The sequence below is a fragment of the Anolis sagrei genome, chromosome 2 (genome assembly GCF_037176765.1).
Source record: "Anolis sagrei isolate rAnoSag1 chromosome 2, rAnoSag1.mat, whole genome shotgun sequence".
NCBI lineage: Eukaryota > Metazoa > Chordata > Lepidosauria > Squamata > Dactyloidae > Anolis > Anolis sagrei.
The window spans coordinates 138,482,678-138,496,887 of NC_090022.1; the positions used below are offsets into that span (position 1 = coordinate 138,482,678).

Consider the following 14,210-nt stretch of genomic DNA (forward strand, 5'->3'; position numbering starts at 1 on the left):
CCTAATTTATAGGTCAGTTGTACAGCATTGTCTCCTCACTCAGCAATGAGCATGTGCTGTCTGCAGGCTTTGATATCAATACGCCAGATAACCTCGGGAGGACCTGCCTCCATGCTGCTGCTTCCGGAGGGTGAGTAATAAGTCCAGAATGTTATTTTACAAGGTAGTGCTCAGGATTGAACTGCTGCCTTTAGGTAAGTAAAGAAGGAAAGGTTAGAGGTTAGGCATTTCTCTTCAGTCATTGTTGTGTGTTTTCAGATCAGTTTTGATATGCCAATCCTAAAGCAAACCTATTACAAGGGTTCCTTAGCAGAATTTATTCAGAGTGGGTTTCCCCTGGCCTTCATCTGAGGCTGAGAGGGTGTGACTTGCCCAAGGTCACCCAGCAGAGTTTTGTGGCCAAGCAGAGAATCAAACTCTGGTCTCTCGGTGTCCTAGTCCAACAATCAAACTGCTGTACCCTGTTGGCTCATTTAGAGGCGATCCTTACTGATTAAGAAGGTATCTGTTTCTTGGAGTTCAATCGTAGTGTTGTTTTGAGTATTCAAAGAAATAGCCTTGTTAGTCTATCTTGTTAGTCTAGGATAATAAGAGATAGGCCATATAAAATCCAGATTATCTGCTTTGAACTGGATTATATGGCAGTGTAGACTCATATAATCCAGTTTATAGCAGATAATGTGGATTCTGCTTTGATAATCTGGATTCTGTGGCAGTGTAGCAGGGGCCATAATGAAAATCCAGTAGGACCTTTGAGATCAACTGGGAAAAATAAATTTCAAACGTAAGTGTTTGTGGACTCCAGTCCACTTCCTCCGATGCATCAGAAATATCCACATAAGCTTACACAAAGAAACTATTTTTCTCAGTTTGTCTCAAAGAAACTGCTGGCTTTCTTAGCAGCTGTTTTGTTTTGATGATATCTGTAAATCAAAAAAGTCTTGGCTTTCAAACAGATCTGATGTTTTTGGTTTCTTCCGTGGCATTGTTCAAGTGTATCCTCTGCTTCCTTTGTTTTTGTCTAGGAATGTTGAATGTCTTAACTTGCTGTTGAGCAGTGGAGCTGACTTGAGGAGGAGAGATAAGTTTGGAAGGTAAATTTGGAACACGGTGCCGTCTTTTTCTATGAGCATGGAGGAGAATTGTAATTAGTAATTAATATTATCCAAATCTGAAGCTCTTAGTCTGTGTTCATATTAGGATTGTGATTCAAAATTACGTTTATAAAGTTAAATATATGTTTTTGCTTCATTAAACACAAGTGCTGTTCCTTCTGGAGCTATGCAATTAAGAAGGAAATTACTTATACATTGTTCTTTTCCTTATTGCTGAACTACATAAGAACTCAATGTACTTTTTGTTACATTGCTTTATAAACAACAAATATTATTCTGAGTTTCGTTCCTTCAGCCTAGCATGCTTCAAAAGCAAAGCCCTGTTAGTCTGGAATATTAGTGGGCAAAGAGATATTATGGCACCTTTGAGACTAAGTGAAAGAATGAAGTTGGTAGCATAAGCCTTTGTAAACTACAAATGTATGCTACCAACTTCATTCTGTCAGTCTCTAAGGTACTTCAAGATCCCTTTGCACACTGACATTCCTTCCGCCTGTTCACAAATTGTCTTTCATGGGATGACTTCCTTTCTTTAACCCTGCTTTGGCTATTTTGGTTAGATAAGTTTGTGATGTGGGGCTGTAATCTCTTCTTGTGGAGTTCTTCTCAGTAAGCTGCAATCTCTCATGCCTCCTTTTCTTCTTTTTCCCACCAGGACTCCTTTGCACTACGCAGCCGCAAATGGCAGCTATCAGTGTACGGTGACTCTAGTCACTGCCGGAGCCAGTATTAATGAAGCTGACTGTAAAGGCTGCACCCCCTTACATTATGCTGCTGCTTCAGATACTTACAGGAGGTAGGAGAAAGGTCTTTAGGATTTGCCTGGCATGGCATCAGTCAAGGGTTTGTTTTCTCCCCATAAATACCTCAGTCAAAATTCATTCTCATTTTCATTCCCTCTCTCTGTCTCACTGGGTTTCTGACATCTAAATCTAAGGACAGAGAATCAGTTCGGCACTTAAATTTTCATTGGGAATTCTATAAATTCAAAACAATGATTTACATGTTCTTGCTTAACAATATATCTTGTGTTCTGAGATATTCCGAAGTAATAAGGTTTATAGCACTACTAACAAGTTTAGAAATCACAAATCAAGCCAAAATTACGTAACATCTGTACATTACAATCAGTTTGAGTTTCCTTTGACTTCAGTTTCCTTCTGTTTCTGAGGACTAGAAACCTTCCCCCTAAAATAAAATGTGGATGTTTAATTTGCATTGTGATACATGTTTGAGTTAAGGAAATGCTCTTAATGTCTATGGAAATGTATTTGATTTCCTAGTGTAAGATGACTTTGGAAAGTATGTATTTTGATATATTCTATGCCTTTAACATTTCTTCTACCGCGTCTTGGCAAAACTGATTTATGGTTTCTGCTCTTGCAGAGTTGAGACTCATTCAGGAAACAGCCATGACACTGATGAGGAGCCATTGAAGGAGTCACGACTGAAGGAGGCAATCTTGTGAGTAGCAGCTCATCTCAATCCTCCTTGGCCTCTCTCTTCAGGGGCTCAGCTGTTTCATATAAACACACTGTTCTTTTTATCAGCTAATGGCAGGTTAGACATCACAACACAATTGGTTTTTAGTACCTTTAACATGGTATTGAATCTCCTTTAAGAATGTTTTTCTGTCTGATTTGTGCTTGAATAGCACCCGCTGTTCAAGGATTGCTTTCAATCATTCGGCCCACCTTTTGTCCAGACATGGAGTGGGGAATTAAATAAACCTCTTATGTGTGTCATCCTTTCACTGATTTACATGGTTGGTGCAAGTAGAAAACAAGAGTCTCTCTTTTCCCAGATATAGTCTCAACTTTGGGTAGAAAATAATGTTTTATTATGAGTCAGCCTTGGAGTACAGCAATTCCTACTCTGTCAAGGAGTATGTTTTTGTGATGGAATGGTGGCTGCACCAGGGTTTCTTTCTTTATTCACTAATTAATGTTTGTGGGGCATTTTTATAACCAGACTGAATTTGTACAAAATCATTTAGGTTTCTTGCATACATTGAATTCCTCCCTAATCCGATCTTATGCCTTCCAGTTGTTTAGAGTTCTTGTTGGATAATGGTGCTGACCCATCTCTCCGGGACAAGCAGGGATACACCGCTGTCCACTACGCAGCTGCCTATGGCAACAGACAGAACCTTGAGTTGGTAAGCTTGAATTGATTGTGGAATCGCTGAGTCATGGTTTGGAAGTGAGACTGACCAGTGAAAGTGTTGGAATTCAATCCCACACTGCCCAAGTCTGCAGTCCTCAATGAGGTGTAGTTAATAGCTTAGAATAGGCTGAGGGAAATCCCTTCCCCCTGACTCCTGAATGACAGTTGGAATGTATCTATTTCTGCTCTCATTCTAATTGGTTTTGTAGAAAGGATACTTTGCAGGTGCATGCCTTTCACTTCTGACTTTCTACTTTTACATCGTTGTGTATGCGGTGTGTATTGAGACCTCTCTCTATTTGTGTGCCAGGAGAGATGTAGTGTTTGGATATTTCGCCCTCTCTTTTGAACTGTAAAGAGATGGGGTTATAGAATAGCTTGGACCCAGTTATTTACTATTAAGAAATGTAGTTACTATTTTTGTAATTAGTAAAGACAGAACTCTGCATGGTTGCTGCCTAAGCGCTAAATTCTTTCCCAGCCACAACACTTAACACTCTGCTTGCTGTGAGCCGATGCTCAACTAGAAGTATCCTGCTTTGTCTTTTTGGATGCTCTGCTTTGTTTTGGGAGTTTTCCCTAAAAGAAAGGATCTATAGGTTTTTGAAAGGATGAAAATCCACCTTAAACCTGTATTTCTTTTCTTCTTCAACTTAGTAGAACATACTTTTTCCCTTGTGCAGTACTTTGTGCTCCTAGCATGTTACTAAATGTTCTGATAAGACGTGGTATGCTCATGTTCCAATGCGATTATCCAAAAGTTAGTGGCTAAACAAGTCCTTAGAAGTCTGATTATAGAAAGTCCGCTTTCTTAAACCATCTTCCAATCAAGAATTTAGTATTCCATGTGAGCACTAGGTTATGACTGAGATAACTGCTACAGTAATCTTCCAGACTATCATGATCTTGATATTTCAATAATGCATTTGTGATTCGATGAAACACTGTTTTCCAACACAGAAAATCTATATAGATTTCTTGCTGGTGAGTGGTCTGAAACCTAGGATTGCTGAAGCATTTCTATGGTTGTTTCTCTTAATTACAGCTCCTGGAAATGTCTTTTAACTGCCTGGACGATGTGGAAAGCACCATTCCAGTCAGCCCTTTGCACTTAGCTGTAAGTATATCTGTCATAAACCTAGTTCTATTTTTTTTTCAGTGTGGTATTAATGTTTGATTAGGGGAGATTCAAGAATGTAAGGCAAAGCCAGTTTGTGGAATCTTCTGTTGTTCATTTTAGATTGCAGTCTCCTGTTTTAGTTTCTAGATTAAGTGACCTTCATTGTAGGTCACCATAATAAGGAGCACATTGATTGAAATAGCAGGCTTCTCGTTTAAGTAAGCATGTTTAGGACTGGAGTCCAAAGAAGGCAAGACAGGCACTAAATGTTGGTGCTTCTTCCAGGCCTATAACGGTCACTGTGAAGCCCTGAAGACACTTGCCGAAACCTTGGTGAACCTGGATGTGCGGGACCACAAAGGGCGAACGGCTTTGTATCTTGCCACGGAGAGGGGCTCCACAGAGTGTGTGGAGGTACTTACCAGCCATGGTGCATCTGCTCTGGTGAAGGAGAAAAAGAAGAAGTGGACACCCCTACATGCTGCAGGTGAGAGAGTGATGTTTTCTTTCAGGGATGCTTGCTTTCCTTACCTTGAAAATAAATGTCGAGGATATAAAGGACTATTTGAGAAACCACTACATGAGAAATCCGTGCCTAAACTTTTCTCCACCCCCTTTCTTCTCTCTTCTTCACTATGTTTCAGCTGCCTATGGGAACACTGATTCCCTACATCTTCTCATTGACAGTGGGGAGAGAGTCGACATCACCGATGTCATGGACCTCCATGGACAGTGAGTTTCTACTGGCTGATATCAGCCAAGTGTTCAACTCATTTGCGGTTTTTTTGAGGAAGAATCCCTAATTACAATATCAATAATTACAACCAGGGCTGAGTATGTCCCATGAAGTCATAGAAGGTCACACATACCAAAGCCCCATCTCTACATAATGTAATAATCCTGAAGTTAATTTCCTGAGATTTCTCCTTTAACTTTAAAGTAGGATCAGATTTCCTCATCCATATGATTAGAAACACAGACTTTTGAGAGAATGTGCATAGTTTTTCCTGAAGTCTTAGAAAGCGGTGACTGAGCAGATTTTCAGCTTGTGGGTAGATGGGAATTATAGCTTCTTGCCCCTACCCTCTTAACCTAGCAAAAACAGTAAAGTATGTTGGCTCATCTGAATACTTATGAGATTTCACCGATTTAGTACATCTTCCCTTTTAAAAAAGAGTGCATACCTTTCCTTATCTATTGTAACAGCCTTCCATAACCTGATGCTCTCCACATTCATAGGATTGCAACTCCCATCATCTCAAGCCAGCAAAAGTGACAGTACTTTTGCTTGTTCCAGATAGAGATGGCCCATTGAATCAGTTGGTTTTCACAAGCATTTACTTACATTTCAGCAATTCATTTAGTGGTTCTGGTCTAGTTTGGCCTTACAGTTTGGATTTTGGTGCTGGGAGCATTGGGCTGGGGAAGCTAATCTGTGATGTAGTTCCGTGGAAGACTCTGTGATTCTGTGATTCTGAGAGAGACTTGTTCTTCTACATATCAGGTTTGGGTGTCGGTCTACCGTGAAGATACTGTTGAACTGGAGTTCCATGAGACCTAGACAGCATAGCCAGTGGTTAGGAATGCTGTGAGTTGCAGTCCAGAACATCTGGATTGCTGCATGATTCATATCTCTGCTTTATATAAAACCGTGACACATATTAACTATGCACCATTCTTTTCCTTTCTCTCCTATGGGTGATGATGGCAGCTAAAGATCTATGTTTCTACCTTTCTTTGAGTTATAAGAGGTATTCTAGACAGTGCTTAGAGCTAGGCCTGTTACCTCATTCTTACTTGAATAGCCACTCCTATCCTGGTCATAAAACCACTATTTTTTTTCTAAATCCAGATTCAGTCCTAGTCTTCTTTCTTCTCTTTATTGAATCATCAGGATGCTATCTCTTCCTCTTACCCTTCTTAAGCTCTCTAAAATAGGAATGGGTGGTTTGAATGACACCTTTGTTAGTTGTATGTTGCCTGAGCTGTCTTTGCTTTCTTTGCAGGACCCCGTTGATGTTGGCAATCACAAATGGCCATGTAGATTGTGTCCACCTCTTACTGGAGAAGGGATCCACAGTAGATGCAGCAGACAAGAGAGGCAGGACTGCACTGCACCGGGGGGTGAGTGGGAGAATGTACTATGTTCACACATGACTGGTATATATCCAAATGTGGTCACATATGTCCTAAGTAGTCTTTTAGTTACCTTTGTCAAGAGAAAAATTGGGTACTTAAAGGATTCCAAATTTTCAGTCAGTCTGAACACATAGTTGGTCCATCAGTGTATATTCCAGTTCTTTTGCCTTGCCCACTGATCAAGTGATTCCAAACAATCAGCTTTCAGAATTGTGTTTGAATGCTTGAGGAGCCACTCATTCTAGATCGATCTATTCCAAGGCAGTTTGTGCACGAGAGCAGTTAATCCAGTTAAAGTGCATTTTATATTGTTTTTAAGGTATTTGTTGTCATGTTTACTTACGTTTTAGTTAACTATGTCTTGTTGGATTGTATTGTTTTATTTTTCAGCACAATGCTTAATTCTTTGTCATAAGCTCACTGTTATTACTGTTGCTTTATTCTGTATTATTTTGATATGTTTGTACCCACCTGAGGCATTGAATGCTTGCCTTTTTGTATGTGTGAACTGCCCTGAGTCCCTTCGGGGAGAAAGTGCAGTCTAGAAATAAAGGATTATTATTATTATTATTATTATTATTATTATATGAAACACAACAGGATGAGTCCACAGCAGACACTCTGCTGGCTGTTGAATTGGATCACACGTCGGACACTTCCCAAGTGTCTAGGACTGTGTGATGTATCCCAGTAAGGTGGCCTTCTGCAGCTGGCAGATGGTAATTTTGGCAGCACCGATTGTGTTTAAGTGCACGCCAAGGTCTTTAGGCACTGCACCCAGTGTGACGATCACCACTGGGACCACCTTTACTGGTGGTATTATTATTATTATTATTATTATTATTATTATTATTAATCCAGTAGCAGAAAGGGAAAAGGGCTTTAGAAAGACATCTCTGTTTTTGGTAGTCTCAGAACTTACTGTTATCTTTAATGTTCTTTATTGGTTATTAGTAAATAAGAGAGAATCTTCTCATCTCCCCCCAGTCAATATTTGAAAGTGTGATTTATTTGACAGCCACTGTTTCTATCTTTTCTGTAAGTTTGAATTGTGAATTATTACGTGAATCTCTTTTGTGGATCTTAAAGTGTTACTAAAAGTGAATATCCCTTCTGTTGTGCTGGGCTTGGCATGTTACTTCGCAGAACTTGGGTTTAATACATTTTCCCACTGTTTCTTCCTGGTCTTTGGTCATAGGCTGTGACTGGCTGTGAAGACTGCCTTGCAGCACTGCTGGACCATGATGCCTTTGTATTGTGTCGGGATTTCAAGGGCCGGACCCCGATCCATTTTGCCTCGGTGTGTGGGCATTCCGAAATCCTGAGGACCTTGCTGCAGGCAGCGCTCTCTACTGACCCTCTGGACTCTGTGGTGGACTATAGTGGCTATTCACCAATGCACTGGGCTTCTTACAGTGGTAAGGATTTGGTGATTTAGGCACCATTCCCATTGTGTGTGTTTTTCCTGTGGCAGATTTGAAAAGTGTTCTGATAGTGTTAAAGGATCTCTTGATTGTGATTATACCATTTTCATGGAGGCAGAAGGTGATTCTATAATGTCTCCTCCCTTTTTCCCCTCATTTTTAGGGCATGAAGATTGTCTTGAATTGTTACTTGAACACAATCCATTTGCATACCTAGAAGGAAACCCTTTTACTCCATTGCACTGTGCAGTGTAAGTCCCTCATAACCATTGTTATATGGTGTTCATGTGTACAAATCTGTAGTAACAAGAGTGAATGTTTGCATTTCTGTGGAAGATGTAATTTACTGGGATATTATGTTGGATGCTTCAGAATTTGACTATTTTTAATTGTCATCCAAGTTGCAGTGCTGCTTCTCAACTCAAAATTCCACATAAGAAGCGGCCTTACCTTGAGACAATTCAAGACTTTTCTAACTGTTCTGACTAGTATTTAGGTTTGTGGGAAGGCTTTCCACATTCTTGATGGCCATTTGGCTGGGGATGAGGGGAGATTGAGTTTGCATTTGGAGGAGACTTGGGACTTCTGCATGTAGATCATGCACTTTGATACTGAGCCATACACACTTTTTATATGACTTGTCTCATTCACTATACTCCTTTCTTTTTGATACCCTGCAAGTGAAAATAAAACCAGTCTAACTCAGTTGCTTCCCACACTTTCTTCCTTCTGCAGAATTAACAACCAGGATGGCACTGCTGAAATGCTTGTGGAAGCATTGGGTGCCAAGATTGTTAATAGCAGAGATGCCAAAGGAAGGTGAGTGAGGATACTGTCCTCTTGGTTGCCTCTGATGGGCATGGGATCTGTTCTCATCCCTCCAGGCACCCATCAGCTGTCACTGCCCAGGCCATTGCTTAATAGGAAAATTCACCTCAAGAAGTTATATGGACACTTGCTTAGCAGGATGGAGAATAGAACTTAAATGCTTGGAAAGGCAAATGGTGGATTCAGGGCAAGCAAAAGTTCCTTAATCAGTGTGTTCATAGTTAAACTGTGTATGATTCAATTTTTATATATATATATATATTGTAATGTTTGTTTGTGGGACGCACATAACTCAAAAACCACTGGACAAAATGACACAAAATTTGGCCACAAGACACCTACTAACCCAAGAAATGACCATCACTCAAAAAAATCACCAAAAAACCCTCATCCTCAGAGGTTTCACATGCCTCAACAGTTTCAGACCAAGATGGTAATAAATTATTTTTTGAGCAATGTGGAACTAAGCTATCCCACTGACACTGGGTTGTAATTTTAAAAAGGGAAATTTTGACATCTCTTTGATGGGATTTCCTTGAGGAAAAATGTCAGGCTCTCTTGCAGTTGCACTTTTGAAACAGAGGCAGTCATCCCTAAAGATGGTTATTCACAACCATTGTGGCTGATTAAATTAGGAACAGGCCAGCTCTGTTTAGTTTTTTTTTTTTTGGTTGTCATTTTAGGACCCCCCTTCACGCTGCTGCCTTTGCAGACAACATCCATGGTTTACAACTGCTTTTGCGCCACCAGGCTGAGGTAGATGCAACTGACCAACTGGGAAGGACTGCTCTTATGATGGCTGCTGAGAATGGCCAGACGGCAGCAGTCGGTGTGTAGTGAATCTTCTGCCTTCTCTCCTTGTTCCTCATCCTATTCTTTTTTGGGATCTGGTCTGTAGAGCAACAGTCTTGAAAGATCTTGCACGGTTCAAAGGCCAGGAAAGTATAAGATTTATAATACTGGCATTTCCAAGGAGCCAAACTGAAACCCTAGGATACATCTACACTCTAGAAATAATGCAATTTGACACCACTTTTAACTGCCATGGCTCAGTACTATGGAACTTGTTTGGTGAGACAACACCACTCTTTGGGAGAGGAGGCTAAAGACATTGTAAAACAAACTCCCATGATTCCATCTTCTGGCTAAGTTTCCTCCCATTTGAACGCGTTTTTGACTTTGAAATATAGACAGAGAAGACTTATGAGAAGGCAGTGGCATCTTGTGTCCTTGGAAGAAAGTCGCTTAATAAAAGCATAAGGAAAGGATCTAAAATATTTTCATAATCCTGCCAGTCTAAGTAGGACCTGTTCTGCTATGGTGCTGGAATCCTAAAACTTCCATTGAACTGTGTTCTTTTAAAAGAATGAATTTGGACCCTATTTCCCATGTATGTGTAGGAATATGCACAGAGGGGATGCTTTTTCTTTTCTGATATTCTGGACTGTTTCCAAGTATTGATTTTGATTATTTCCTTAACTTCCCAACAATAACAAAAGGCAGGATTTTAATGATTAAAAATAAAGAAAGTAGATGGTGGATTTTACAGCCCCTTACTTTGCTTCTCCGCTCATTTTCAGAGTTTCTGCTGTACAGAGCAAAAGCTGACCTAACTGTGCTGGATGTCAACAAGAACACAGCTCTTCACCTGGCCTGCAGTAAGGTATAGTGTCCATGGGTGGACCTGCAGGAGGTGCTTCCGCTGACTTCCTTTTGGTTTACCTTTTAGGTTTATGAGCCTTTTGGTCTTGCTATTTTTTACTTGGGATTTTTTAGTCTTTCCTTAGTATTGCAGAGCACAGAATTCGTTAATAGCTATTTTTTTTAACATAAGGATTAAACATACACGGCTCTCACTTTGTATCAAATGGCAAAAGCTAAGTAGAGGATCATTTAAAAGACCAGACAGCTAACTTAAAAGACCAGACAGCCTATTTAGCTACTTGAAAGTGTGTAGGATACAGAAGACTGCAAAGGTGTTAATGGCAGCTGGTATCTCTCTGTCTATTCCACTTAAGCAAAAGGTTTTTGAATTGCTCCTGCTCAGGAAAATGTAATCTCTGTTTTCCCCACAGGGAGACAATATAATACAATTAGAAACAGAAGCATTCCTTGTCAAATGCGTGTTCTTGTGTAGCCCGGCTTTTTTCAAGGATAAGATATGTGTTCCTCCCTCCCTCTCATGGCCAGTTCCCATCATCACAACCTTAGTTGCTCAACATGCCCAATCCTACTTGGAGAAAACTAATGCGTGAGAGGGAGGAGTGCAACTTAAGAAAAGCACCTGTTTTCAAAATAAAACATACCTTTTAATCATTTAATCTTTTCTGTCCAGGGTCATGAAAAGTGTGCCTTGTTGATTCTGGGGGAAACCCAAGACCTTGGCCTTATCAATGCAACTAACAGTGCTCTGCAGATGTGAGTATTTCACAGCTGGTGGAAATGAGTTTTGATTCTACCTTTCTCTCTTTCCTCAGATTTTATGTCTATAAAACAGCATTGTACATGTCAAGAAATAATTCAAGGTGAAGCCTCTTTATCATGCAACATTTTAAAAAAAAGCATATCTCCTACTTTTAGAAGTCAAGTACATTTTGAGTAACTAGGAGTAGGTCTACCAGTTGAGAATTTCAAAAACGAAGGAACATTTGGGAGCCCTGAAATGCTGGAAGAAATTACATGGCTTGTGCTTCCAAGAGTTAAAATTAGATTCTATTGGACAATGTGTCAGATAAGCATTATCTTTTTAAATGAAATGTCTCACAGACATATACTGAGAAAACATCTAATACTAATACATGTTTAGTTTTCCTTTCCTATCTGCTTTTTGCCAGGCTAATCCATCCTGGGTTATTTAAAAAAAACAGGGCATTTAACATGGTACCTTTTGCATGCAAAGTACATGTTTTATGTCCTCAAAGTTTAAGGTTGTTGACTTATTGTGATGCTTACCAGGGTTTCTTCTATTGTGTCTCCAATTTCAACTACATCTTGAGAAAATGCCTTTGGCTACTAGAGCTGTGTAAAAACATTTGCTACAACAAATGTGATAGTCAGCAACAGTACATTTATATAAAGGGTTGATATTTGTAATATAGTCTCATAAAATCAGCTCTTCCAGCTCTTCTTCTACAGCAGCCTTTAGCTAATTACATTCCCTTAACATTTTAAAAATATTTGCCATTTTGTTTTGAAAAGAAAAAGTGAAGAATTCTTATGTGTTAGAAATAGCAACCTTCTCAAGTCTGCTACACTGGTTATTTGTTATGTATATAATTCAAATTGCTTACTGTGTTGTATGTGTATATTGGTATGCAGTTTTCCTTAACTCTTTGTTGTGGGAGGGGCTGCAGACCATGTGATAAGAACTGGGACTGGACTGTTCAGGACCCAGACTCCATTTTAGAAAAGAAGAAGTCATTAGACTTTCAACGTAGAGACTTCAGTAGAAACAATATGCTTTTAGAAGTCAGTTGAAACAGAAGACTGTACAGACACCATTAGACTCTCAGAGCAGAGAGATACTTTAGACTATGGACTCTTATGATTACAAGAAAGCTGACCTGTGTTACCTACACAGAAAAACTACTTCAAATCCTATCTGTAATTGGATTGATATACAAAGTACCTGTATGCTGAATACATGAAGTTTGTGAGTCAATCAGATATGTTACTTTTAAAGAAGTCTGCTTATTTTTGGTCTCTTGAGAGCATGATTTAAACCAAGATGTTTTAAAGGAGAGTAGATGTTTTTTGGGCAACTGAAAAGAATACTTCTGAATGTCTCCTCTGTGTATGTGTGTGTTTTGTGCATTAGCATATCTTAGTCCCTAACAGTTCAAATAGATATCTAGGTATATTAGTTTAACAGCGGAGAAACCTAATTGCTTTGCATGAATACTAGTGGATATTTACTACTAAGGAGAAGATTGACTCGAGTGAGTTTTTAACTCTTCTTGGGGAGATTCCATTTTCCAAAAGGTTATGGTGAATGCCATTTTCCAAAAAGTTATGGCATCATTTTTTCAAAAGGTTATGACTTTCAAAAGGCTATGATGTTCCAAAAGGTTGTGATTTCTAACAAGGCCATGCCTTTCCAAAAAGAAAGTTAAATATCCTTTCCAAGTTTTACAAAATTCATTGGAGGAAAGTCTCAGGCTCTTAAGACACATAGATTAAATGGCTGTGTGATCTTCCTCTATTGGAATATGAGTCTTATGACCTATGACTGCTCTCAAGAGACAAGTTCTGTTCCCTCTTCCAAGGTTTGTCTAGTAACCTCACTTTCTCTTCCTGCAATGCACAGGCCGCTCCATATTGCAGCTCGAAATGGACTGGCCTCTGTTGTTCAAGCTCTGCTGAGCAGAGGTGCCACTGTGCTTGCTGTTGATGAAGAAGGTGTGTATTTTTCATGCCAGGAGACTTCTGGATGAGTAGGGTCAGGTACAATGCCATATTTTCCTGGCAGGTGGGAAAGAGATATCCAATCCTTTGATCAAACAGTAATGAAAGGTTCACATGGCAGCAATTTTTGGAGTAGTATTAGTGACTCTTGGCTCATTCTACACAGCTCAGGATAGAAGTGTCTCTGAAGACTTCTGGCCTAGCATGTAGAAACAGAAATGAGGAACAAATGTTGGTTAGCAACTCCTATCATCTGTCACCATGAGTAACACTTGCTGTTGATGGTTGCAATCCAGTAAGATCTGGAGAACCCCATAATTCTCCATTTCTGGCAGAAAGAAGAACAGGGAACTGATTGAGAGGCCAAGACCAAGGGGCTTCTCCTGTCTATGTGACTCTAATTAGGTGAAAAATGTAAGAGTGAATAAGGAGGCAATGTTGCTTACAGCTGGATGAGGCATGACATCTGCTGGCTTTCAGGGCAGTCTTTCTTTGTTTCTTAAGACCAAAAGAATATCTCCACACTCCTGATCTATTGCGAAAGTTGGTGATGGAGCAGGGATTGTAAAGATAAACTATGGATGATGCTTTCCCTCTGTATGTGAGAGGAGGTGGTACTCATGGTAGCAAATGCATTTCCCGGGAAGGAAAAGTGCAGACTATCTTGTCCTTATGGCGGAACAGCCTTTTGCTATGTGGGAATAAGGAACAGGGTATAATAGTTTTTAGGACCAGGTCAGTAATGTTAGTAATAGAATCTACTATTTTCTTTTAATTCACAACCTTGCATTGAGAAGAGGAGAGTTTTAACTCTCTCTCTCTCTCTCTCTCGCTCTCTGTCTTCCTAGTTTATATCCACAAACAACAATGGATGAGGAGATGGGAACAGGGAAGATGGGTACAGGGATGACATTAGGAAACTCAGAGTGCCCTTGACTAAATATTTCCTGTATTGGTACAGGAGGGAAACTTGAATCTCTCTAGTCATGGTACAATTAAAGTGTTTTTAAAGGT

At 39.7% G+C, this 14,210-nt stretch overlaps 1 protein-coding gene across 2 annotated transcripts in view; it reads left to right on the forward strand.

Moving 5' to 3' along the window:
- The window catches only part of ANKRD52 (ankyrin repeat domain 52), a 64,235-nt gene that overhangs the window by 34,078 nt on the left and 15,947 nt on the right, over positions 1-14,210 (forward strand). Inside the window, exons 12-28 of one of the 2 annotated variants that reach the window (XM_060764113.2) lie at positions 13-130; positions 1,026-1,094; positions 1,771-1,911; positions 2,502-2,579; positions 3,162-3,273; positions 4,327-4,398; positions 4,687-4,888; positions 5,046-5,133; positions 5,906-5,989; positions 6,408-6,525; positions 7,739-7,958; positions 8,128-8,215; positions 8,700-8,783; positions 9,476-9,621; positions 10,373-10,455; positions 11,128-11,210; positions 13,099-13,190. In XM_060764113.2, the coding sequence (XP_060620096.2) occupies positions 13-130; positions 1,026-1,094; positions 1,771-1,911; positions 2,502-2,579; positions 3,162-3,273; positions 4,327-4,398; positions 4,687-4,888; positions 5,046-5,133; positions 5,906-5,989; positions 6,408-6,525; positions 7,739-7,958; positions 8,128-8,215; positions 8,700-8,783; positions 9,476-9,621; positions 10,373-10,455; positions 11,128-11,210; positions 13,099-13,190 (1,878 nt within the window). The remainder of the gene's footprint in view (positions 1-12; positions 131-1,025; positions 1,095-1,770; positions 1,912-2,501; positions 2,580-3,161; positions 3,274-4,326; positions 4,399-4,686; positions 4,889-5,045; positions 5,134-5,905; positions 5,990-6,407; positions 6,526-7,738; positions 7,959-8,127; positions 8,216-8,699; positions 8,784-9,475; positions 9,622-10,372; positions 10,456-11,127; positions 11,211-13,098; positions 13,191-14,210) is intronic. The other variant, XM_060764114.2, reaches the window with a different exon arrangement.